Here is a 27,387-nt window from a genome sequence, read left to right as displayed (position 1 = left end):
AGCCTTTTAACCTTTGTAAACCATGCAGAGAGCTTCAGCTATGGGGTGGTATATAAATGTAATAAAATAAATAAATAATACAAAAGCTGAATGGAACATCAGTAAAAACTTTCTTCAACACTAGTGATGGAACAATGTTCTCCACTACCCCTGAATGCATTAGACTAGCTTAGGGGACAATGGACAGGCCTCAAGGCACACAGTTCCCTCCTCCAAAACCTTGCTGCTGCTTCCCAGCATTTGCCATCTGAGGTAACTGCCTCACTCTGCCTAATGGTAGGCCTGGACCTGAGAGCACTACACCTAAATGCATATATGCTTGAGCAGATTCTTTACTTGAGGCTAATCCCCCATCCAATTTGTCTCTGGATTGTGGGTTTAAATAACTTTAGGTTGGATGTTACTGTGTTAGGTTTGCAGGAATTTCTTACACCTGGTCACATTTTTAAAAAAAAAAAATTCAAAAAGCAAAACAAAACAAATGAGTTCAATACTTCCCAAGCATTCAAAGATTGATTGATTGATTGATTGATTGATTGCTACCTCACCTTGGCACTCAAGGGACTCAAGAATATGTCAACCTCCATCACATCCCATAAAAAGTAGAACATACTGCTAATTTAATCACAAGATGGGAAATGAATGTAAGCAGAGCCTTTCTGGATCAGGCCAAGGCAGGGTCTTGCTATTTATTGTTTTACTCTGTACAGCACCATGTACATTGATGGTGCTATATTAATAATAATAATAATAATAATAATAATAATAATAATAATAAGTCCAGCAACCTGTTTCTAGCCAGCTCCCCTCCACACCACCACACTGCACTGTTGATTGACCTCCCAGCAACTGGTATTCTGGCTAATATCTGTTAATAGTCCTGTTGTCCATCTTGTGGGATACTTAATGGCTGGACAGGTGAACCTTTCCTCCTGGAATGGTGACAAAGACTTGAGGACTGGGAAATTAGAGAGGAGCTCCAGTCACTCTTACTAAGGTACCTAGTCTTCCACTTTGTGGAAGCAATGATGATAGAGAGTATCAACCTGCTTAGTTATTATTAGTAATGCCAAAGCATCAATAAGGGCATCAATGAATTTGTGTGATTGGAGATGCTACTCTTTACAAGCGCCTTCTGATATAATTTCTAAATGACTACAGTTAAAAAGATAAAAGAAGACAGAACAGCTGATTTTGAAATGACATAACTGCTTCCTAATTATATCAAATTGCGCAGCTGATTCTACAATGCTAACTTCCAAAGCAAGAGAAAAATGGAAAGCAAGCCTGAAATCATTCTGAAGAAGTAGTTTGCTTTCTTTTTCTTCTTCTTCTTCTTCGTTTTTTTACATTGTTGAACTTCCAGTCATGGGGATGCATTGTTCCAGCTCATTAAGCAACCTTTCTCTGCCTGCTCTTGTTCTCAAGTGAATAAGTACCACTTTCCTTCTTCCTTTTTTCCCATCTATATTTGTGTGATTATAAATGTTTCTCTCTGCAGGCAAATCCTTGCAGCAGCAAAAAGGGCTGATCAAGTTGGCCATTTTCTGTGGGTGGCATCAGACACTTGGGGCTCCAAAATGGGCCCCGTCATCCAGCAGGAAGATGTCGCCGAGGGAGCCATTACCATCCTGCCTAAACGTGCAACAATAGAAGGTAAGGGATTTGTTCCCATTGTCTCTCTGGTATCACTGAAGTTGTCTTCCTGGTTGTTGATGTTTTATACACAAGTAGACTATAAACCTGACTTCATGTAAATATTTCTATCTCATATAGGGTAAGCTTCAGATGCAGCCTAATTTGACAGAAATTGTCTTCCTAACTGTGTATACTGGGTGTGCTGCTAATACTTTTTTTAAAAAATAGTATTTTATTTCCACAGCTAGAAATTTGTTGGCATTTAAAAGGACATTGGAGGCTTGCAAACTGCACTCTGAATCACCTTTGTTTGAACGACAGTGAAAATAGTAAAATGAAGAACACAAATGCTTTGCTGACTATGATGATTCAAGACAATATAAATTAGACTGTTATATTCAAAATATGACAATAGCAAAATGTGCAGAACTAAGGCAGACTCTTGTTGAGAGCTACCAGCAAGATTTTCTAGCTGTGTTTTGCGACCTGTTTACGCATTGGGTCTCCTTTAACAATAATACTGTGATTTCACAGGGATGTTGTAGCAGTGGATTTCAAGAGTTGAACTAGATAATCTTTGAGGTCACTTCCAAATCTGTATTAGTAAGGGTTGAACTAGACAATCATTGAGGTTCCTTTCTAAATCTCCAAACAAAACAAATGACCACTAATAGCACATCCAGTTTATATATTTTTATAAATTTAAAAAAAAAATCTAATTTTTTTTAAAAATTTAAAAATAAATTTATTTTTAAAAAACATATACATATCTAAACTGATTTTACAATGAGAAATGTTTTGTGTATACACAGCAGCTTCACATGGTTTCTCCCAACATCTTATTCACATGCTGTGCAAATGACACCCACCCCCCTTGGGAAGTGTTGCTTGTAATGATATGTAAACGTGCTATTGAGACTCAGAACAATCACATGGTAGGCAGAACGGCTATACACATTTCCTGACAGGGGTGGGAGCAGCTGCAGAGGCAGCAGCAACCCTGACAGACAGGGAGGGTATAAAAGAGCCTGAGCCTTCTGGGAATTTTGGAAAGAAGACATTGACCCAGGTTAAAGACAATGGTTGAAAGACTAAAGAATGCAGAAGTACCAAGCATTCAATCCAATGATTACCTCTCCTTAATATCTCAATATTCTAGACATCTCAATTTTAGTCTAGCATAAAATGTGAAATGAACTAGGCTTCACCAATCGCTACATAAGACACTTTTGAACACTCATAAGGATCATCGAACAGATCATTCATAACAACTTAGTTCTATATGCTCAGGACTACCGCATGATATTTTGGTGGCTAACAACATATACGTGCTAAGATGTAATCCCCATTTTGCCTAATGGCTGCCTAACCTTGCTTGCGATTGGTTTTGATTTATTATTCTTTAAGTAAATAAATAAAAAATGCCTTTTTTATTAATAATGGACAAATTTCCTCAAACTTGATCTAGAATCAGCTTTGTAATTAGGAGCTTTCTCATAAAGTTTTCAGCAAAAATGGAGTATGTCTTCTGAGAATTCTCTTCTCTGGGTTGTAATATTGGTGCTAGGAATGGACAAATCTGTTGAATTTGGTTTCTCTAAGTTACTCATTTTTCTAAATTTAAATTGGATTTATTTCAAACTTTGAGAATTTCTTCACTTTTAAATTCAGTCCATACCAAAATTATATATATATATATATATATATATTGAGCTGTTGCAGAGCCACATGAGTGGCAAAAAGCATACAGGTCTAATATTTATTTTTATTTATTTTTACATTCCCTTCAGATTCCATTGTTAGCAATTTTAGTAGGAAGCATGTCTACTCAGAACTAAGCAGGAGCAGTACATCTACTCACTAATAAGCAGGATAAGCCTCTGCATGTCTACTCAGAAGTAAGCTTGAGTAACATCTCTACTCACAAGTAAGCAGGAAATGTCTCTGCATCTCTACTCAGAAGTAAGCAGGAAGAATCCACTCAGCAACATTTTCAACTAGCATTGGGTGTGTAAGCTCTTTTAGCCTGAGGGCCAAATTCTGTTTTTAAGAGGCTTTTGAGGGGCACATTCCAGTGGTGAACACAAAAGTTGGTGGGGCCAAAATACCCCCCTCCAAAACACACAAACACAAGAACAACCCAGCATACTGTAGATGAAAGCCCTTCCTGCCAATAACTTAGGGTGACAATATGAAAAGGAACACAGGGCTCCTGTATCTTTTAACAGTTGCATAGAAAAGGGAATTTCAGCAGGTGTCATTTGTATATATGGAGAACCTGGTGAAATTCCCTCTTCATCACAACAGTTAAAGTGCAGGAGCTATACTAGAGTGACCAGATTTAAAAGAGGGCAGGGCACCACAGCCTTAACTAGTGTGATGAAGAGAAAATTTCACCAGGTTCTCCATATATACAAATGACACCTGCAGAAATTCCCTTTTCAATACAACTGTTATTGTCCTCCTTTTCATATGGAAAAGCAAGGAAAACCCCATGGGGAAGTAAAAAGAAGCCAAAGGTAAAGGTAGAACCAGGCAATCTTCAAAATGGAATATTTACAAAAGTTTATTTACAGTGCCAAGGTGCCGCCTACGTGTTTCGAACGCAAATTGCGCTCTTCCTCAGGGCTGTTATCTAAAAAAAAAAAAAGTCCTTTGAATCATAATATTTACAACGCCTCTAATTGTAAATATTATGATTCAAAGGACTTTTTTATTTATTTTTTAGATAACAGCCCTGAGGAAGAGCGCAGTTTGTGTTCGAAACGCGTAGGCGGCACCTTGGCACTGTAAATAAACTTTTGTAAATATTCCGTTTTGAAGATTGCCTGGTTCTACCTTTACCTTTGGCTTCTCCTTTTCATATGGTCACCCTATGCTAGATGCCATTCTTCTTTGATGCTTTTGATCCACAAGAAGCCAGAGTGAACAATGCTTTCTGCCTCACTCTGACTGGGCTGCAGGTGCCATCATGTCGCCATATTTCATTGGCTACCTGGCATGGTCATGAAACCAAATCAGACGAAGGGGAGAACCGATTACCAAATGCCTGACAGCTTTGGACCTTTCAAACAGGATGTGGGGGCGGAGGGAGGCTCACATTGTCTCAGTTATAACACTTTTCATTCCTGAGAGCTTATTTCTTTTTACAATAGTTTCTATAGTTTGCAACAGTTTTTTTTATGTAGGGTGACCATATGAAAAGGAGCACAGGGCTCCTGTATCTTTAACAGTTGCATAGAAAAGGGAATTCCAGCAGGTGTCATTTGTATATATGGAGAACCTGGTGAAATTTCCTCTGCATCACAACAGTTAAAGTGCAGGAGTTATACTAGAGTCACCAGATTTAAAAGAGGGCAGGGCACCTGCAGCTTTAACTGTTGTGATGAAGAGGGAATTTCACCAGGTTCCCCATATATACAAGTGACACCTGCTGAAATTTCCTTTTCAATACAACTGTTAAAGATACAGGAGCCCTGTCCTCCTTTTCAAATGGTCACCCAAGAAAACCTGCTGGGCTTGATGGGGAACCTCTGCAGCCTTCTGAGACCAGAAGATCCCTGTCCCCATTATGAATGTTCTTCCTTTCACCCCAAACATTTGGCCTTCCCACTCCAATGATCTCTCTCCCAATTTGCCAGAAGAAGTCCCAAGCTGGCTCTTTGAATCAGCCCTAATCACTGACTGGCAGTGGCTCACTAAAGTTCCAGATAAGAGTAGGCAATGCATAGGATTGGACCTGGGACCTTTTGTAGTCAAAGCCAAGAGCTCCACCCCTTCCTGTCCTCTGGCACCCTGCCTAGAGTGACCATATGAAAAGGAGGACAGGGCTCCTGTATCTTTAACAGTTGTATTGAAAAGGAAATTTCAGCAGGTGTCATTTGTATATATGGGGAACCTGGTGACATTTCCTCTTCATCACAACAGTTAAAGCTGCAGGTGCCCTGCACTCTTTTAAATCTGGTCACTCTAGTATAGCTCCTGCAGCTTTTTGTGATGAAGAGGGAATTTCACCAGGTTCTCCATATATATAAATGACACCTGCTGAAATTCCCTTTTCTATGCAACTGTTAAAGATACAGGAGCCCTGTCCTCCTTTTCATATGGTCAGCCTAACCCTACCAGAAGCATAAAGCTAGCTGATCACTATTCATATACCTGTTTAATAAACACACACACACACATAAACACACACCTATCTAAAGAAGATGCTATGTAAAGCGAAAATGCCCTCTGAAGGTACACGGCTGCACGTCTCGGACCTTTGAGGCTATCTGTCCAAATATTTTAGGAGACATGTTTCACACATTGAAATGAGATCCTGTGTTTTTCGCCACTCAAAGGAAGATCAAATATTTAAATTATATTTTTTTCTAAGTCTCCTGCTAACTTTCCTTCTCAGTTATAAGAAACTCCAGTTTTTTACTCTTAAAAAAGAAAGATAAAAGCAGCAATTACATTCGTAAAAACCCATAGATTTGTCACCTTCCTACATACTCTGCTCTCACGGCTGTTATTCCTCTTCATTGACTTAGTGTGGCAGGCACTTTGCTATTCTTGTTACATATCCTCACATCAATCCCAGCAGTGGATGGAGAGAGAGCCTCATTATTACCATTTTACAGACTACATACTGAAATTTTGATGAAGTCCCCCCTCTTCACGCAATGCTTGCTCTCCCTTAACTCCACCTTTTCTCATCCAGAAACTCTCTTCCAGTTTCTGCAGCTGAAACTCTCCCCACGGCCTGAGTTCGATCTCAGTGGAAGCTGGTTTCAGGCAGCCGGCTCAGGTCAACTCAGCCTTCCATCCTCCCGAGGTCGGTAAAATGACTACCCAGCTAGCTGGGGGAAAGGTAATAATGGCCGGGGAAGGCAATGGCAAACCACCCCGCTATAAGGCCTGCCAAGAAAATGTCAGCAAAAGTTGGCGTCCCTCCAAGAGTCAGTAATGACTCAGTACTTGCATGAGAGGTTCCTTTCCTTTCCTGGATTTGCATGGGCAGTTAAGACCCATTAACTTTACAAAACACCAGCTCCTGATGGAGACAAAGGCAATATCCAATGGTGACATTCCACAAACTCAAATAGCGCTAGCAGAGCTCTGCTGAATCTTTCTGTTGTACAAGCAGTTGTCCATTACACTTGTGCAACTAGTTGTATGAGCAGTTGTACAACCACTTGCACAACAGGTGCAAGCAGTTGTGTAACCGGTTGCACAGTGGGAAGGCACAACAAATTGCACAAGAGTTATGCAAAACTGCTTGCTCAACCACACTTGCGCAAATGCAACTTTAGTTGAATTCTTCTTTTGTGTATAGGTGAGAACCTAGTTTCCACTAGCACAATGTCATTTGAGTTAATGGAATGAAGCAGTTGGATACTGCCCCCAAACTTCAAGAACTGGTGTGTGTGTGTGTGTGTGTGTGTGTGTGTGTGTGTTTTGACTTTGAGATAAACTGTTTCTCCCTGGTGCTGGTAATAGACTTCTGGAGAATCTTGAGCTGGTGGTCTTAGCACTATTTGGGGACATCTTGTGCCTGTCTCCTTCCCTTTCTCATGCAATTTCAGGTCTCTAGCCAAAGTCTGACACACTCTATACACTGCCCTTTGCCAACTCGCTATTCTGTAACTGTAAGCGGATCCCAATAAATTGGGTATTTTGCTGTTGTATGTACTGCTGCTCTTTGATGTGTGTGTGTGTTGTGTATGCAAACACACTGTATACATAGATAAATATAGATCAATACCTGCCTTCATTTTTGGACTCTCCTTGGAAGCATTGCTATGGAAACTGTCATAATAAGCATCTGTAGTTAAAAATTTACCACTACCCCACTGTGTGTTTCTACTTCCATATTGAGAAAGGTTCCAGAAGTTGTTTCCCTATTAGGTCTCAAATTCCAATTGTTGTTCAATCATTATATATAGGGTCACTATCTTTCATAACTGCTTGGATATAGAAGTTCCAACATCAATGCAGCAGTGATATCTCATTCTACACCAATTGTGGATATTTACTTGATAATATACTGTGATAGGAACTTAGGACATAGTGTGTTAATTAGAGGGTGTCAATCACATTTATGCAAGACAGTTTATTTGGGAGACTGTTACCACTTTTCGTTTTCTTTCTTCAGCCTTATCATGAAAGCTTTACAGATTCATAAATTAGACTGCCATGTTTTCCACCTTATCATTAGATTACACATCGCTGAAATGAGAAGAGACATTTTAACACCATCTTCGTTATCTCCACACATAGAACAACTGCTCCCAAAAGACGGCTAGTGAATTTGTACATACCAAAGGCAATGGTGGTGGTGATACCTACCAGAAATCATGAGGGTTTTTTCACCCCTCATCTAAAATGGTAGTTTTTGTAGTTTTGTTCAGAAAGATTGTTGTTTTATTTTCTTATACTGTAAGTCAAATATATATATATATATATATATATATATATATATATATATATATATGGGCGTTGATACAGAAATGCTGTATTCCATGTGTGGTTAATTCATCCCTGAACAGGCAAAATATTGAAGCACATGCTTAAGGAAATGCTTATTTAAAGTATGTGAATGGCCTTGGCTATAATAGCCTTGGGTACTACTAGTTGGTGGGGGAGCTCGGCGTCTTAATAGCAATATTTGAATTTATATAGCAGTTTTAGAATGCCCAAAGCATTTTATCTCAGCAACCATCACAAATCTGCTGCAAGGCAGGCTTGTGCTATTTTCTGATGTAGCAATTGGGATTCTGAGGTTAAGACATCCTGAACGTTCATGATAGAAATGAGACTTGATCCAGGGCCTTGGATCAAAGCTCACACTTGTAACACCTATGTGGTTGTGCTTTATACTGCTGCCTAGAGTTTATGGAAGTTGGATTCTGCACTGCCAGCTGTATAAACCGGGGCATGGACTCCTTGCAGATCAAGTAACAGTGGAACGATCCCATGCAAGTGACCCTCCATACCAGGTCTAACTTCTCGCCACTATTTCACCAGCTGCTATTGCTCCTCATCTTCTTTCTCCTCATTGCTATGACTTGCTTGCTTGCTTGCTTGACATGCAGTGACCCAGGGAACAAGTAGGAAAAGACATCCTCTTCTCACCATCACCAATGTCTTAGCCAGAGTGAGATGCAGGTGAATAAGCACATTGCAATGGTGAAAAGGAGGAGCAAGTCTAGGGGATTGTTGCCGTGGGCCTCTACTGGGATGTGGAACCTTGGCAGAGGTCCAGCCCTGCCTAACTTTGATGAAAGCCCTGACCCCACAGGTCCCTTATTGGTTAGGAGAAAAGTTTAAGGTGGTGTCATGTCTGGCCCTGCTCCCTCTGGATTGGAAGAAGGTGTTTCAGGTGATCAATCAGAATCAGACTCTGAAGTAGAGGAGTTGGTGCCAGAAACATGCCAGCCTATACCAGTGGGGGAGAAAGCTCTCACAGGCTCTTCACTAGCAGGGAGTGAACCCTCTCCAGAGCTTATCTCCTCAAGGGCAAACAATACACAGTCAGTGGGAATCCAATATTCTTCCAAGGGGAGAGCACGCAGAGGTTAGCCAATCCTAGAGTATGCCGCAGACTAAAACGGGTGGAGCTAAAGGAAGGCGAGAGAAAGTCAACCTGCCTGGCATCCCGTCAGAAGCTGCAACACAACTAGTCTCGCTGAAGTTAACATGTCTGGGGATAGGGCTTTCCATTCTTCTTGAAAGGGCAATTGCCTCGCTTAGTTTGCATAATTTCACCTAGGGGAAAGTTCCTAGAGATTAGACTCTCTTCATGTGGGAAGAGATGTTTATTGCTTGAATAAAGCTTTGTGGATTACTTATCAGGCCTCAGTATTGTCTCCAAAGAAGGCGGGAGGTTTTGAGAAACACAACAGGTGGGACATAGAAGCAAAGCAGTTTGGTAGACTTTAGATTAAATGATGGGAAAGATGGGCTGATAATAGCAAAAACTGTTTCTGCATTTGGCCTACAAGAAATTCCTCAACGTTTTATTTGTACTTTCGGATGAGCTCCATGCCCTGGCTGGAACATAGAAAGCTGCCCTATACCAGGTCAAACTATTTGTCCACCTAGCTCAGTATTGTCTATTGAAACTGGTTTTGGCTCTCTAGGAAGGCAAAAGTCTTGAGCTTTTCAACTGGAGATGCCAGGGATTGAACCTGAGACCTTCTGTATGCAAAGCTAATGCTCTCCCATTGAATGATGGTTCCTCTCCTTCAAATTATTTCCTCTTAAATGCTGCTGGATTTGAGCTGTACTTATACCCTATAACTGAGCCTATCCAAGATGGTGGTGCTCATCTTAGGTGCTGGAGCACTGGGTGTTTCTTGCATTTTGGATGTCACAATGGTCTGATTTTATCTTATCAATTTTCTTTGTTTCTTATCTTCTCAGAGCCTTCAGTAGACAGAGCTTTGTAAAGTAAATGAATAAAAATAGAGTGTGCCCTACAGACTAGTCTTGCTGCCACTGATCAATGTCAATAAATAAAAGTGAAAATTAGGTGAATAGATTGAAACCCACAAGAGACAATTTCGATTTCCAACAAAGTTCAGTGGAAACTTCAATCTGTGCGGCATCTTTTTTTGAAGGTGTTTGTTCAGAAAATGTGAGAGTAACATGTCTTATTGTTAAATGTGTGAATTTTCTGACCTCCTCTGTTCACACTTGAACAGAGGGAATTAGAATGCTGAGGAGACTGAACATTTCACATAGGTTGAAGATTTACATGCTCCACTTTTTCGTAAATTATAAAGTTCTCACAAAAGTTTTAAAAAGTCGTGCTGGATTGTCCATGGACATGTCTATACCTACAGGTGTAGAGGGAGGGAAGGGGAATAATCCCGAACTTACCTGCTTCTGGGATCCTCCCTGTGTAAGTAAGACAGTGTGTAAGTAAGTAAAAAAAAAAAAGCTTCAAACTTGCGCCCAATGTCCCTGGACTACCCACGGTCTGGCTCCTTCCCTCTGCTGACCCCCGCTACTTGCAGGGAGGAGGAAAGAAGCTGGGATGGGCACCCACCCCGCCCACAGTCCTCAGGATCATCCCAGGACCACGGGAAAAACTGGGGGAAAAGTGGTTCCAGAAATCCTGGGGAAATGGAGGGATCATCCCTGCCTACTCCTGGGATCCCCTGTGCATCATGTGGATGCACAGGGACGATCCCAGTAAAAATGCATGGTACAGACATGGCCCATGATGTATCTACTCCATGCATAGTGCATGTTAGATGATGGTGAGGGTGATGTGCTTTTGGATTTTTTATTTTATTTTGTTGTATTGGCTTCTTAATTCATAATGTTCAGTGTAATCCAGCTGTGGGAGCCTTGTTGGGACTGAAAGGCAACGTAAGTATTCTTTCAGATTGAGAAATGATTTTCTAATGGATAACCTGCCAGACCACCATGTATACATATGCCTGAGTAGGCATCTATGCAAAACAGCATTTCAGCAATATAAAGTACTTGGGGAAAAGATATAAGTTTAAAAATGTGCACAAAAATGCATTAATTAAGAAAAATGCAAACAAAAAGTAAACATTTCAGTATAGATTTTTTTGAAAAATAAATCATAAGGTTATGCAAAAACGGGACAGAAATCTTAACCTTAAAAAAAAAATCTCTCTGAGAGAGATTGCCATATCCATTCATCTCTGTGCGTAAGAGACAGACTCACTTTCATGCAACACACAGCCTGAATTGACCATTATCTATTGATCCCCTTCCATGAGTATAGCTTGTTATAGGGCCACATTTGTAAAGGGCAAAGAATGGCTTATTTATCAGAGTTTAAAGTTTGACAAGTGCCCACCAGCAGTTTGACAGGTATTATCTGGTTCTTATTTTGTTTTTCAACATAGATTTACATGTGGTTCACTTTGTAGTAACATTTCTCCAATTTGTACCGCATCTCTTAGAAAACAGTTTGCCGTCTTAGTTACAGGAGAAGATGTAGTATGTGTTGTATTCCAAAAACAGTATAAAGCATTTGTAGGGTTTTTTTTTGGGGGGGGGGTGTATGTGTTGTTTTTTCACCCCATTTTAGCCTATGGAATTTGATAAGCTCTTATTCACAAGATGGGAGTGGGAACAGAAGGGAGCATGAGTGTAATGGCAGCATCTCAACTCTTTTTGACCCTGATGAGGGAGATTCTTTCTGAGGGGATGTGAGGAGAGAGCAGGACAAAGAGAATGTAATGTCCTGCCTTTTCCCAGTCTAGGGTGACCATATGACCGGATTTGCCCGGGTTTTTGATGGCAAATCCGGGAGGGGAAATCCGGATTCCCCCCCCCCCAAAGAGCAGCTCTAATGGGAATTAACAAAAATGCGTATACCTCTGTCATTTTTTAAGATAAAGACATGAAACTTGGCACAATGGTAGCTCTTAGGAAGGGCTTTAGTCATACCAAATTTGAAGCAGATCCGTTCATCCATTGATTTTTTAGGAATTTTTTAAAAATCGAGGTTTTAAAATTATTATTTTTAAAATTGTCATTTTTAAAGATAAAGAGATGAAACTTTGCACCATGAAAGGATTTAGGTAGAGCTTTAGCCACACCAAATTTGAAACAGATCTGTTCATTCATTGTTTTTTTTAGGAATTTTTTAAAAATTGAGGTTTTAAAATTATTATTTTTAAAATTGTCATTTTTAAAGATAAAGAGATGAAACTTTGTACCATGATAGGATTGAGGTAGAGCTTTAGCCACACCAAATTTGAAACAGATTCGTTCATCCATTGATTTTTTAGGATTTTTTTTAAAAATGAGGTTTTAAAATTATTATTTTTTAAACTGTCATTTTTAAAGATAAAGAGCTGAAAGTTGGCACCATGATAGCTTTTAGGTAGAGCTTTAGCCATACCAAATTTGAAACAGATCTGGGGCCAGTAGCAAACCCTGTTAACAACAACAGCAGCTTACAATGAGTGAAGATACAGTCAGAAAAGTTATTTGAGGGAAGGGGATAATGTAACACACAGAGTATAGCAAAAGCTTCAAAGTACAGCAAAACCTACAAAAGTAGGAGTGAGTGAAGTTAATTTCAGATACATTGAATCTCTCACTTGTTCTTTATTTCAGTGATTTTAACATTAAGATGTTATGTAGAACAGATTTGTCTTAAATGTGTGCTGTAAAATCAGACATGTGACCAAGGCTATGTTTGGGTGGGCACGCCCCCTTGGTGCTGGACACGCCCCCTTGGGGGCGACCATGTTGTCCTCCTTTTTGGTTTCCAAAATATGGTCACCCTACAGTTACCAGTCAATAGATGCTTAACAACCAGCTATCAGCAACTGGGGCTACAATAAATTCCAAGTCCTGAACTGCACAGCTAGAGAAAAGTTTTATTTTAAGAATTAAAGAAATAACCTCCCTTTAGCTCCAAGGTAGTGAGTGGTGAAGCTGGAACGAACTATGGCCTTAGCTAGACCTAAGGTTTATCCCGAGATCGTCCCTGTTTGTTCCCGGGATATCCTGTATGTCATTTACATGAACAGGGATGACCCTGGAACAAACCTTAGGTCTAGCTAAGGCCTATATCATAGGATACTAAACAATATGGATATTGCATGGCCCTTAAGGGCTGTATTTTCCTGGCATTTTGGAGCTTGAGTGAATATTGAAAGCCATTAATACAACATGTTGAACATTGAAAGCCATCAATACAAGATATTAAACCAAACTTTTTATTTATTTATTTATTTATTTATTGAAAAGGCATGCAGGTTCTGTGCAAGACAGATGAGCTGTATCAGAGGTCAGCAGTGGGGCTGGTCTGTATGACCCCATTTGTCCCTCCCCCAACATTATTTCATGCTACATAGTTGTCTATCCAAGGTTTTTGTCTGAGCTGTTTCGGCGGCGAGGGGGGGGGAGGGGCAGAAATCAAGTTACATCTGTTTGCAAGTGCCAAGGGTGTATAACTCCCCCACACCCCAGATAAAACACTTGTCCCACTCTATCTATGTAAATTGGGCCCCAAAGAAGTAATGATTTAACTGAACATCACTTGTGGGACATGATATATTTGCCACTGTCCCAAAGGGCTGACTACAGATTATGTGAATTACATTCTGAGAGTTTACATCAGTCTTAATACAGTCTGGCTTTGTTTGATGTAATTACAGTGAAGGATAAAGTCAGGTCTTATTTGCAAGTTACACGGAGAGTGTGCTTATATAATAATCACTTTATAAAAGCTTGCATTTAAAAGGTGTTTAATCAGAGCTCCTTGGTATTGATAAGCAATAAACTGTACCCATGCTTCTCCAACAAAAATCAATAAAGCAGAATTGCATTTTCTTCAGACAGCTGTTGCAAAGCTTACTTAGAAAAAAAAGGGGGGGAGGAAAGAAGGGGGACCGACTGATGCAAGAAATGCTTTTCTCCCATGTGATTTGTAATGCAGAGACCTTCAGTTATTGGGTGTTTTAGAAATGTAATAAATAAATAAAGGATATGTGTTTATATGAGAGAAATGGTAAAAGAGTAGTAAGTTTCCCAGAGGTAAAGAAATCATTTTGACTGCTCATGTTGGATGGAAAATCCAAAGATACAGGGAGATGGTATCAGCACAATGCAGACTCTACAATATGAGTGTGTGTTTGCATGTGTGTACATGTGTGTAGTTTAGTGTATGTAGAAGAATAAGGGGAACAGCAAAGTTAGTTTTCCTAGAGATAACAAAAGGGATACACTGTTAGATCCAAGGGAGGTGAAGAGCAGAGAGAAGGAAGATCTTTTCCTACATGAGATGCAGCCTATAAAAATGGCGGGGGAAGGCTGATTTACATAATTTTATGGATGTATTGCAGTCACTTAAAATCCCAGTGTGTATAGGCTCTGTGAATTACATGAATGAACCACCATACAAAAGGCCCAATCGTGGACACATTAAGGTCAGCACAATTCTACGTAACTCCCAGTGGCCATGGGGACTTGGTAGCCACGAAGATAGGTCAATGGATATGCAGGCCATGATTGAGCATGCCAGAACAAAACAAATGACTATGATTAGCACATCCAGCTAATACATTTTATATAAAAAAATATTTTTATAGGTTTAAGTCAGTCTCTCTCTCTCTCTCTCTCTCTCTTTCTCTCTCTCTCTCTCTGTGTGATTGTGTGTGTGCATATACAGATTTTAAAATGTAAAATATCTTGGTATAAAACACCTGCTTCAGTTATAGAACCTGGTGTTTTACACCGAAATATTTTATATTTTAAAAACTGTTAATATGTATGTATGTATGTATCTAAACTGGATGCACTACTCATGGTGTAGTCATTCGTTTTGTTTTGGAGTCATGGAGATATGTGCAAAATATAATGTGCTTCCAGGGCTGGCCCTACCCTCTGGCAAATAGGTGGCTGGCTACATGGAGGTAGGTGAATGGGGATACCTGAAGACATGAATTGGTTCTGAATGGTGCAGGAAGATGTTTAAGTGTTGACTCTAGCAGGGCATTATTTGCATTCTGCTTCAGACAGCAAAAGGTTCTGGACTGGCACTGATGCTTTCTTAATAACAACAACAACAGAATCATCTTCATTACTATGGATCAGCTTCACAATCTCAGAAGCATGGAGATATAAAAACGTCGAGAGGACTAGAATTTATAAAATGCTATATATAACATAATGAGAGAACTAGAAAACTTTTTTTCCTGTGGAGGACTAGATATGGGCTCTGTCATGGTTGTTTATCTATGTGACTTTTTAAAATTAAAAATATTCAGTCAGCGAAGTGGCTAGAGGCAGGGTGAATATCAACCCAGAAACTCACTATTCAGGTCTCCCTCCCTTTTGATTCAGGTAAACCCTGGCTATTTTTGCTCCTCATCTCCTAGATCCCAGGGTTTTATATCTATCCAGTACTGTCACTTGCTATTTTATGAATTTCCCTGTTTGAAAATGTTAGCAACCAGGCAATGCAATAAACATGACACTATTATAATTGTGTGTGTGTGTGTTTCCTTGTGTGTTTCCTTAGCTAATCTAGGCTGACTCAGTTGCCCTCATTTTAGTATTGATGGCCAGAAGGCCTGTGTGATGTTCTACTGCATTAGACTGTGTTGTTAAGTTTGATATAAAGGTTTATTAATAATAATAATTGAAAAGTTTAAAGAAAATACTCACTGTGTATTTGTAGCAGATCGGTAAGTATAAAGCCATAGAGGGGGAGTGAGTGCCAGATGGAAGGAGAATGATAATTGGATGTTGGTCTGGAGCAGCTGGATTGGCTGTGAGAGAATGGGAGGAGTCGGAGGACTGTGTGAGTATATATGCTTCCGCTGACAGGACAGAAGGTAGGAGTGTCGGAATGAGTTTTGGATTGGAGTTGGGAAGAGAGATTGATATTGAGATAGAGATAGAGATTTGAAGGAACGCCTCCTCCCATATGTACCTGCCCGGACCTTAAGATCATCTACAGGGGCCCTTCTCCGTGAGCCCCTGCCAAAGGAAGTGAGGCAGGTGGCTACTAGGAGGAGGGCTTTCTCTGCTGTGGCACCCCGGTTGTGGAATGAGCTCCCCAGAGAGGTCCGCCTGGCGCCTACACTGTACTCCTTTCGTCGCCAGCTGAAGACGATCTATAAAATTAAGTGTTAAGTATTTTAACACTTAATTTTAACTTAAATTTAAATTTTACTGTTTTAACTCTGTATTTTAATCTTATATCAATTTTGCTGCATGTTTTTATCCTGGTTGTGCTTTTTTTACTGTATTTTGTATTTGTGCTTTTAACCTGTTGGTTGTTTTATTGTGGTTTTAATTTTTGTGAACCACCCAGAGAGCTTTGGCTATTGGGCGGTATAAAAATGTAACAAATAAATAAATAAAGATAGGAAGGGTCTGTGTGATTTGTTGTTTGAGTGGATTAATATGTGGGGAAGAGAATAGTGTAGCCTAGTAGGAGTACAGCAGGCAGGAGAACCTGAAGTTCTTCTTCGTGGTCTCTGTGCATCACACAAAATGGGCTCTGCGCCTGCGCGGAGTCTCGATCGGGAAAAACTTCTATAGCTGAGGCGTTTTTGGCGGGAACCCCTCCCCCACGCGCCGAGTGCGCATGCACAAGCTGAGGGGTTCCCGCCCTGAAGCTCAGTTCTCTTTCGACCGCTATTGTGGTGACCTCATTGGGAAATTCTCTGTAGAAAATAAAATTGTAAGAGGCGTTTTATTCTTCTTCTTCTTCTTTCTATCCTTCCCATATTCCTACTTTATTATTATTCTTGTTATTTTACAATTTTTCTTTTCCTATTTTTCGCGAAAAGCGAAAACGCCCGAAAGGGCACATGGCCCTCAAGGCCCCGTTCAGGAAGTGTACCAAGTGTGGAAGTAAATTTCCCCCCTCAGATGGACACTCCTTGTGCCTTTTGTGTTTGGGTGAAGCCCATATTGTCGAGACCTGTTGTTTTTGCCAAGCCTTTTCTAAGCAAACACGACGACACAGGTCGGATAGGCTAAAAGCCCTGCTTTGGAGCAAAGCCTTACAATCAGTCGAAAAACCCTCGACGTCGACGTCCAGCGCTATGGAACCTGTCGAAGCTTCCCCAAAATCTCCCTTATTGGCTCAGACACAACAATAGCCGGAGATACCCGTAACGCCCGGGAGAAGCATTACGCTTTCTATTGCCAAACGATTAGCAAAGAAAGCAAAAAAGGCAAAGCATACTGCCTCAAATCCGGAGGAGCACAGAAAAAAGAGAAATAAGAAATCACTTAGAAAGAGTGTGCCGAACCCTACTCGGCCGTCTTCGCCTCCTCCAATGACTAATATACCGATGTCGTTGGTCGATACCGTACAATCTCCCTCGGCATCGAGGAATGATCCTTTGCCGCAGACTTCGGCAGCCGACACTTCAGCTTCGATGCCGATACCAGCACAGCCTCTGCCTCCGCCACCACCGCCTCCGCTATTGTTGTCGCCTATACCGACACTAAGGCCACAGTCGGCACACGGCCCGAGGTTGACATCGACGTCTGAAGGGGAAATAAGAGATTTATCTCCAGCCCCCATACCGCCTGCACAGGCGCGACCTGAGGACAGATGTTATAGACACAACTCCCCAGACTCCATGTTTTCGGGTCACTCAGGGAGAGGTTATTACTACTATGATAGACCACCACCATCCAGAGACAGATGCCGCTCACCACACCGTGAGAGATGGGAACGGAATCCTTACAGAGACCAATACTTCGGTCGAGACATGTATTATCAAAGACCTTATGAAGGACAATGGGGATATTCTCCCCAAACCTATCATACCCGACTCCCTTATTACGGGGGACATCCACAGGCTGAACCTGCAGCTAGACCTTCAGCTATAATGCCTAACCCTCAATCTAGCCTGGTCGATGCCAGTACACAACCAATAAAACCGTCTGCAGCGCTACCTTCCAGTATACAGGTGTCGCAACAACAACAACCAGAACCACTCATTCACATGCCGGTTCCCAGAGTGGACTCTCCATCATCACCCCACGACGATTATGAGTCTGACTCTTCCTCTTCGTCGTCGGCACGACCATCCATTGCGTCCCCAGATATAGAGGTCGCTCCTCAAGCCTCTCCATCAGAGGATTTGGGCCATTTCTCTGACCAAATTATTAGAATGGCTCAGGCGCTAGGTCTACAGGTCGAACAATCCGCGTCCACTATACAGGATCCGGTCTTTGACTCCATCTCGTCTGATACCTCTAAACCAGTGGCCATTCCAATGTTACCAGCCTTACTGGAAACTATTAAACAGTCTTGGAAGTCACCTTCGACAGCCCCGCCAACTTCCAAAAGGTTGGAAGGGATGTACAAGGTCCAGAACGCAGACGTCCAGTTCCTTTTCGAGCATCCGCCTCCGAACTCCATTGTCGTCAAGGCCGCTCAGGGCAAAAGCAGGCACCAGCATTCCTCACCTGTGGATAAAGAGGGACATCGTTTAGACCTCCTCGCTCGCAGATTATATACCTCCTCATCTTTAGGTCTAAAAATCACAAATTACCAAGCAGCAATGTCTGGTTACCAATTGCTACTCTGGGACAAGATGGGGAAATTAATAGAACACTTACCTGAAGATAAAAGACAACTGGCGAGACTCTTCCACTCCGAAGCATCCCAGCTTTCTCGTCAGCAGATACACACCTCCAAACACCAGGTCGACTGTATAGCAAAAACTCTGACGGGAACCATAGCACTCCGTCGACACGCCTGGCTCCGCTCAGCGGGCCTTTCTCAGGAGGCCCGCTCTAGAATAGAGGACTTACCATTTGACGGCATAGGGCTTTTCAATGCCGACACTGACAACTCGCTCGATACCGTACAAAAGGCGAGAACAACTGCTCGCCGTATGGGATTCAGTCAACCCCAGCAACAATTCCAACGATGCTGGTCCGGACCATATTATGCCAATAGACAGCAATACCAACAAGTTCAACCTCATCAACAACCACTACAGCAACAAGCTTTCCACCCACGTAAGCAGTTCTCAAATTACAGAGGCAGGGCAACCTCTCGCAGGAGTGACGCAGGTTTTAAACGGCGTTTTTGATTCCCTGCCAACACCTGTAAATAATCCCATTATTTTCTTTGATGATAGACTCTCCCACTATTACCATCAATGGGAGACTATTACCACCGACACATGGGTCCTTTCTATAATTCAAAAAGGATACCGTATAGAATTCAAAACCCTCCCTCTTCTTGGTAATGTAAAGGTTACACCACCTACGGTACTTTTACTCCAGGAGGTCGACCTGCTCCTTAGCAAAGGCGCCATCGAACCAGTTCCATGGAGTCACCTTAAAAAGGGTTTCTACTCTAGGTACTTTACCGTACCGAAAAGAGATGGAGGAATTCCCCCTATTTTGGATTTACATTTGTTAAATTTACATATCACAACCAAAAAGTTTAGAATGGTCTCTTTGGCTTCTATCATCCCACTATTATTCAAAGGACAATGGTTTGCATCCATTCACCTTCGCGATGCATATTTCCACATTGCGATGGAGGGCACATACCGAAGATATTTACGTTTTATAATTGGCCATAACATCTACCAATATAGAACTCTCCCTTTTGGCCTATCCACGGCCCCGAGGGTCTTCTCAAAATGTATGTCTACCGTCTGTGCCCACCTTCGTCTCAAGGGAGTAGAAGTCTATCCCTATCTTGATGATTGGCTTATTGTAGCATCAACAAAACAACAACTTCAAAATTCGATACAAATTACTTGCAGTCTATTATGTAAATTAGGCCTCTATATCAACTATGAAAAATCCCAATTAAACCCTTCACAGGTCATCCAGTTCATCGGGGGGATCCTCGACTCCGTATCTGCCCGAGCCTTCCTACCTCCACTCGATCATCCATCTCGCTCAGACTTTTCTACATCGATCCCACATATCGGCGTTCAAAGTACAGCAGTTATTGGGCCTTATGGCCTCCACCATGGCAGTGGTTCAATATGCACGCTTGAAAATGCGACCACTTCAATCCTGGCTACTGAAACATTTCAACCCTCAAAAAGACTCAAAAAAATCTCTTACTGTACCCACCAACGATAGTAAAGGACTCTCTTATATGGTGGACGGTAATAGACAATTTAACACAAGGAATCCCCTTCAGTCAAGAACAACCAACAAAGATATTGACCACAGATGCTTCAATGAGAGGTTGGGGCGCACATTTAAGCTCCCTAACTGTCCAGGGTGTATGGTCCAAAAAAGAAGCCAGACAACACATAAATCTTCTCGAACTAAGAGCAGTTCAAAGAGCCCTTGTTGCGTTTGAATTCCAGATCGCAGGACACTTTATACAGATAACCACAGACAATACCACAGTGGTTTCATATCTGAACAAAGAGGGTGGCACCAAATCGGAACGTTTTCTGAAGCTGACAATGGAAATCTTCGAGTGGTGCATCCCAAGACACATCACTTTCACTGCCATCCATATTGCCGGTACCGAAAATACACTGGCCGATTTCCTAAGTCGATCCCATCATCTGGTACACGAGTGGCAGCTCAACAGGACTGTGGCCGAAGCAATATTCCGAACATGGAACATGCTGGACATCGATCTTTTTGCCACGGATACAAACAAAATCGTCCACAGTTTTTGCAGCCGAGCAGGTCTAGGCAGGAACTCCCTGGGCGACGCCTTCACGATGCAATGGACGAATGCCCTCTTTTACGCGTTTCCTCCATTTCCAATCATACCCAGAGTGATTGCCAAGATAATTGCCAACAGGACCAATTGCATCTTGATCACTCCCTGGTGGCCGGGGCAAACGTGGTTTGCCGCACTCCTACGGTTGTCGAACAGTCGATACCGACAGCTTCCACTGTTACCAACATTGTTGACACAACAACAAGGCAAAATCAGACACCCCAATCTCCAAACCTTGAAGTTAACAGCATGGAACATCCAACTTACCAATCTAATATAACCTCCACTCGATTGCAAGACGTCCTAGAAGCAGCTAGGAAACCATCCACTCGAAAACCGTATACACAAAAGTGGTCTACCTTCGAAAAATTTGCCAAAGACAATAATTTCAACCCTCTTTCTTCCACCATGGACCAAATTCTCATGTTTCTGTTATTCCTCTCAGAAAAAGGCTTATCCACGTCCTCCATACGCGTATATCTCTCAGCAATATCATCAGTCCGGCCCAACATAGAAAACTCAACTGTGTTTTCACATCCTCTGTCAAAACGTTTTCTGAAGGGACTTAATAATTTAACTCCACCAATCCGTACACGTAAACCATCTTGGAGCATCTCAGTGGTACTAAAGTCATTAACTTCAAAACCATTCGAACCACTGGCCACAACAGACCTCCGGTTACTCTCCTTTAAGACAGCTTTTTTAATAGCCATTACTACGGCTCGGAGATCGAGTGAGCTTACAGCTCTCTGTATAGATCCCCCTTATCTAACTTTCCATAGGGATAAGGCAATATTAAGACCTGACATAACCTTTCTGCCCAAGGTGGTTTCAGAGTTTCATCTGAATCAGGATATTATTCTCCCTGCATTTTTTCCTTCTCCATCATCACAGATGGAAATTATTCTTCATACACTGGACGTACGAAGGACTTTAGCCTTTTATAAACAGCGTACAGAACCTTTTCGCAAGTCCACCCATTTGTTTGTCTCCTATTCGGGACAACATAAGGGTATGCCTATTTCATCGCAAAGACTTGCACGATGGATCGTTGAGACTATCAAGCTGGCATACCAACTTGCCAAACTCCCTTTGGACACAAACGTCCAAGCCCATTCTACCAGGGCGATGGCCACTTCGACAGCCTTCGGCAAGGGCATCTCCACCCCTGAACTTTGGTCGAAGCCATCGACTTTCGTGAAGCACTATCGCTTGGACACAAGAGCGAGAGCCGACTGCTCTTTCGGGAGAGCCGTTCTTTCATCGATACTAACATAAGGACACCGACCCACCTCCGGTAAGTCAGCTCGCTAATCTCCCATTTTGTGTGATGCACAGAGACCATGAAGAAGAAATGCAGGTTGCTTACCTGTAACCGTAGTTCTTCGAGTGGTCATCTGTGCAGTCACACAACCCACCCTACCATCCCCACTTCAGTGTAATATGTATAGTAACTTATTTCTTTCTTAATAACATTTATATATATATATATGGGTAGTTACCCTAGGGATATAGTAGCATTGTTTTGACAAAACTTTATTTCGATATCGACACCTTCATCGATACTAACGTTTAATACTACTGTAAGGACACTGGGTTCGGCATCGATGTCTCCATTGATGCCGGCAGCTTTTATTTTTGCTCGGTTTCGAGGCCACAATGTCGGTCTCCATGAACTGAGCTTCAGGGCGGGAACCCCTCAGCTTGCGCATGCGCACTCGGCACGTGGGGGAGGGGTTCCCGCCAAAAACGCCTCAGCTATAGAAGTTTTTTCCCGATCGAGACTCCACGCAGGCGCAGAGCCCATTTTGTGTGACTGCACAGATGACCACTCGAAGAACTACGGTTACAGGTAAGCAACCTGCATTTATATTGTGAAACGTTTCAGAGAGAGAACTGACAGAAACCATTGCACATTGTGCTTTGCAACCATTACGCTTGAGAACTGAGGAAACTGTTAAACTTTTGTACTTGCACTAACTACTTGTTAATAAATTACATATAATTACAACTGGTGTGGTCCTTGGAGTACCTGGGAAGGGTACAGGTCTATGGTGGCAGCGGAAGGGAGAATTTGAGGTAAGGGTGCTGAACTGTATAGCTGTGGGGCCTAAGAAGTGAAAGGTGTGTCACAGGGACGGTTGCAGCATTCCAAACCGCTTGACACCTGCACCTGCCCTGGGTCCTTTGGTTCGGAAAAGAATAAAGGAGCAGTATAAGGTGGGGGTCGTCACAGCTTGCTATGGGCAAACAAAGTTCTAGCATTCTTTTATTCTGTGAAACGTGTGCGTGAAACAAATGAAGCTGGAAAGACTGGATGAAATAACTGCAAATTCTTTATAGTGCTGGGGAAAATCTATCAGCTATTTTAGAATTATACAGCTTTAGGGAGTAGTGGGGGCTGGTTTGACCGCAGCCTGATTGCCCTTTCGTATTTTTCTGCAGGCTCTGTTCAAGGGATTTTCTAGATAAGGCTTTTTCATCCTGCCATTCCCCAAAATGCCAGACTTTCCCCGATCGAAAAACTCCCATGAAAATACTTGGAAAGCTCGGGAGAGACCCTGGAGAGTGATATGCTTTTATACTGTATTTCATATTATGGTTTTGTACTGTTGTTTTATACTTTGAATTGTCTTAATTTTGTAAACCGCCCAGAGAGCTTCGGCTATTGGGCAGCATAGAAATGCAATAAATAAATAAATAAATATGGTCTAAAGCAATCTCAAAGTATTGTGAGTGAGGAATCACAAGGGCACAATAAACACCTCATTTAAAAAAGCTCCAAAGCAATTCTTGGTGCACATCAAGCTGAGCTACAGGGAAACTTGATTCTTTGTGGGCATGGAGCCACCCCATGCAGCTTCGTGCCTGTTTGAGGACCTGGGAGGCCGCACCTGGGAGGCCGCACAATCCCGACAGTCCTCAGGATTGTCCTGGGACCGCGGAAAAACAGGGACATTTCCGGTTTCAGTTATCCTGGGGAAAGTCTTTGGTCATCCTCACTTGACCCCAGGATCCCCTGTACATCTTTTGGATGCACAGGGGTGACCTACAGATGACCACGGAATAACTGCCTGGTGTAGACATGCCCTCAGTGAAATTTCGTCTCCAATTTCTCTTCCCACAAACAAGGTGAAGAATTCCAAGAAGCCATTTGCACACAGATCTAGTTTAAAGGTCTGCACACATATGAGGTATGCCATAAAACCCACCCAAATAGAAAAATCTGGGTATGGTGAATGCTTACACTTCGACTTTAGCAGCCCACAAATAAAGGAGTTTCCCAATTGCTTTAAAGCCATCACTCTTCTTTCGCTGGCCTTTACGGTACAGTTTTCTTTATGTCTTTATCAACAGAAACTGACAGGGGAGAACCAAAATTAATCTTGTTCTTCCCATTCTTTTCTATCATTCTTACCATATGCCTTGCTTTTGTATGATATGGTTGTAAAAGACACGTAGCTATCACAATATGAGGACAAAACGAGCCAGTTCGCAATGTGCTACTCATGATCTAGATGAACTAGGCACATAATGAGGAAGACTAGGTGGAATACATTTGTAACATTAAGCCTGTGTTACAACCCAGTTGTGTAGGGAGAAAACAGATTAATATATGAACTGGCAACCTTCACAACAGATGTTGAACATTCTCCGTATATATCTCAAAGTAGCTTTGTCTGGAACTTATAACAGACTGACCGATACATATTTGCAAATAAACAGAACTATGTTTGTGCTGTATAAGTCAAAACATTAGGTCATATTTTGGTACATCCCTCTGTCACTCATATAGAAACACCTGGTATTCTGGAGTAGCAGGTGCAGGTGGCACGTTGGCAAGATGCTCTTACGTTTCAGTCATCGTGCTATTTAATATGGGTAGACTCGCAACGATAATTGGAATAGATATTTCTCCATGCTGAGCAACATTAACTTAATTTTCTATATTAATAGTGTAGCTACCTAGGCATTGAACATACACTCGACACTTTCCAAAATCATGGAACAATTTCACTGTCTTGAAAACTTCCTTGAGGACCTGAGATCTATTTCTTGGCCTCTTCATTTAGTGCTGACTCTTGTTTCCTCTTGCCAGTTCACGGATTGATTATTATTACGCCCATGGTGTTTGCAAGACTGTAAATGTTCTATATTTGTCTGTTGTGTTAAGAACAAGCTAGATGGAAGGTGGATCTAAATGCTAAGAAAGACCGAACCCCTTTAAGTCATTCTATTTCAGGCATCATGGGATATTTTATTATTCTGAATGTTTCCAGTGGCTTGCTATTTGGCAGATTTATCATGATGAACAGTATACAATCAAATATGGGGTTAGTTCCTGGTCTTTTCTTTGGAGATGGTGGAACACTGTAATCCTGTGGCAATCCAGGGTGTACTCCCAAGCTTCATACTCAATATGTGATATTTCTGAAGTTACCCAGTACTTAACATTCTAAAGTTAAAAAGAAGGCTTTGGGGAAAATTTCAATAATCCCAGGAAGCACTAGCCAAAGGGAAGTATTACTATTTAATATGCAGCTCTTGGGAGGCTAGGAAATGCAATTTTACTGCAGCAAGATCATGTTATCAAGTTAATATAGTTTCTTACTTCCTTTTAACTTGTTTTGGTAGTATTCCAGCTTTTTTTTTCTTTTCTTTTCTTAGTGCAGCATTCTCCAGCTTGCTCAGTTGAAGTTATGGAAAATATAATGTATGGCCTTATCCTTGGGTTGTTGCACACTTGGGGGGATTCTAAGTATGTTTACTTGGAAGTAAGTCCCATGGAGTTCAATGGTGGTGACCCCCAGGCAAGTTGACCTGGATTGCATCCTAGATGTAGGATTGAAATCAAATGGTTGCTTGCATTACTTTTCTAGTGTATTGGGATCTTAGCATGGGGGAGGGGTAGTACACCCCCTGCTGTGGTCCTAACCCTAGTCCTTGAATCCGGATCTCAACTGTTTGCATAGTTTCCAGGTCAGATCAAGGTGTGTCACTGGAATTGTGGTTACGAATAAAAGTAGAAGTGTTTTGCATTGTACATTTTATGCTGTGTGATATATTTTGGAGGTCTGTTATGAATATTAGGAAGGCAAAAAAAAATGTTGTTGCTGTTTCGGGTGTTTGTTTTTTGGCAAGTGGATTTTAGAACTCAGCTCAGGATTTCTTCCCAAGTGCTAAGAAAAGAGTCTTCAGATTTCTTGAGTCATTTTCAGAGTCTGTAAGGTGCTGTAAGACTCCTTTGCCTCAAGCACTCTTGTTTCCATGGCAAGCCTGTCAAACTGATCCATGGTGTCTGCAGGATCTTTTTTGGAGGTGGGAAGTGGGAAGGAGCATATACATACATAATCAGGGCTTCTTCTTTTTTTAAAGAAATGATTGCAGTTTGCACAGCCCTTTACAACACACCTCATAGGGGTGAGCGAACTCATGGAGTTCTCTCCCTGCTGTTGTCAGCTGTCCACCGCCAAGAACCGGGCCTTGTGAGCCCCCACCGAGCACCCTAGTTTTCGGTCTTTTCCCCTGCTGTGTTAATGGTGGCTGCCATTAACACAGTGGGGAAAATGCACACTTTCCAGAGCATCTGAAAATTGCACAACACCCACCCTGTGCCTATGGGGGCCTTAAAGGCCCTATTGATGCAAAAGTACCCTTGTGTTAATAAGGCCTTTAAGGCCCCCCCATCAGCACAGGGGGAGGGACCCACACACTTTCTGGAGCATCTTGAAAGTGCACATTTCCCCCTGCTGCACTAAAGCAGCTCAACGGGGTGGGTGGGTGGATGTGCATTTTCTGGATGCTCCAGTGGAAGCCTTAAAGGCCCTATTAAATATTAATGCAATTAAGAGGACCTTTAAGCCCCCCATCAGTGCAGGGGAGGGGAAGATGCATGCTTTCCAGAGGCTCTGGAAGGTGCATATTTCTTCCCCCCATGCTAATAACAGCCACCAATAGTGTGGAGAGGGAAATGCAGTTTCCAGAGCTTCCAGGAAGCGTATACTTCCCCTCACTGTATTAATGGTGGGGGGAAAGGAAGGGCCAGAAACCAGAATGGACCCATGCCAAAGCACCCGGGGGAGGGGGCGTTGCAACTGCTTGGGTGTGTATCCACACTGATGCCAAGCACATCCAACTCAGTCTGCAAGGGCTGGATACAGGAGGTCCACTGCCCTTATGGATTGAGTTGGACATTCGCCCTATCCCTACACCCCTGTGTATTTTCCTTGTGTATGCACAGGAGCTTTGTTTCTTAGAGTCTTATGCAATGACATTCAGAAGCCACAGCATGGCAGAGGGTTATATTCAAGCTTTACACAAGAAGCATAATTTACTCTGGCAAAACTTTATTTGGAATGAGGTGTGTATGAACAAACTGTGGGGAAAACAGATGCACGATCAGTACAGCAGCCCCTGTTAAGAATATCATATTAGATATTTTATGGTATCACTGCTTTTATCATACATTGACTTGTCAGGGAAAGCTTCCCAGTTTTGAGTCAGAGCAGATGGCCTCTGAGTCCATCCATGCAGAATCAGCTGCTTCCAAAAACATCACATTTGGGGGT

At 42.0% G+C, this 27,387-nt stretch overlaps 1 protein-coding gene across 2 annotated transcripts in view; it reads left to right on the top strand.

The window, feature by feature from the left end:
• GRM7 (glutamate metabotropic receptor 7) overlaps positions 1 to 27,387 on the top strand; it is a 530,576-nt gene that overhangs the window by 271,584 nt on the left and 231,605 nt on the right. For both annotated transcript variants that reach the window (XM_063121528.1, XM_063121529.1), the window contains exon 4: positions 1,502 to 1,656. In XM_063121528.1, the coding sequence (XP_062977598.1) occupies positions 1,502 to 1,656 (155 nt within the window). The remainder of the gene's footprint in view (positions 1 to 1,501; positions 1,657 to 27,387) is intronic.

This window comes from Elgaria multicarinata, chromosome 3, assembly GCF_023053635.1.
Source record: "Elgaria multicarinata webbii isolate HBS135686 ecotype San Diego chromosome 3, rElgMul1.1.pri, whole genome shotgun sequence".
NCBI lineage: Eukaryota > Metazoa > Chordata > Lepidosauria > Squamata > Anguidae > Elgaria > Elgaria multicarinata.
This window is presented reverse-complemented; position numbering and strand designations above follow the sequence as displayed.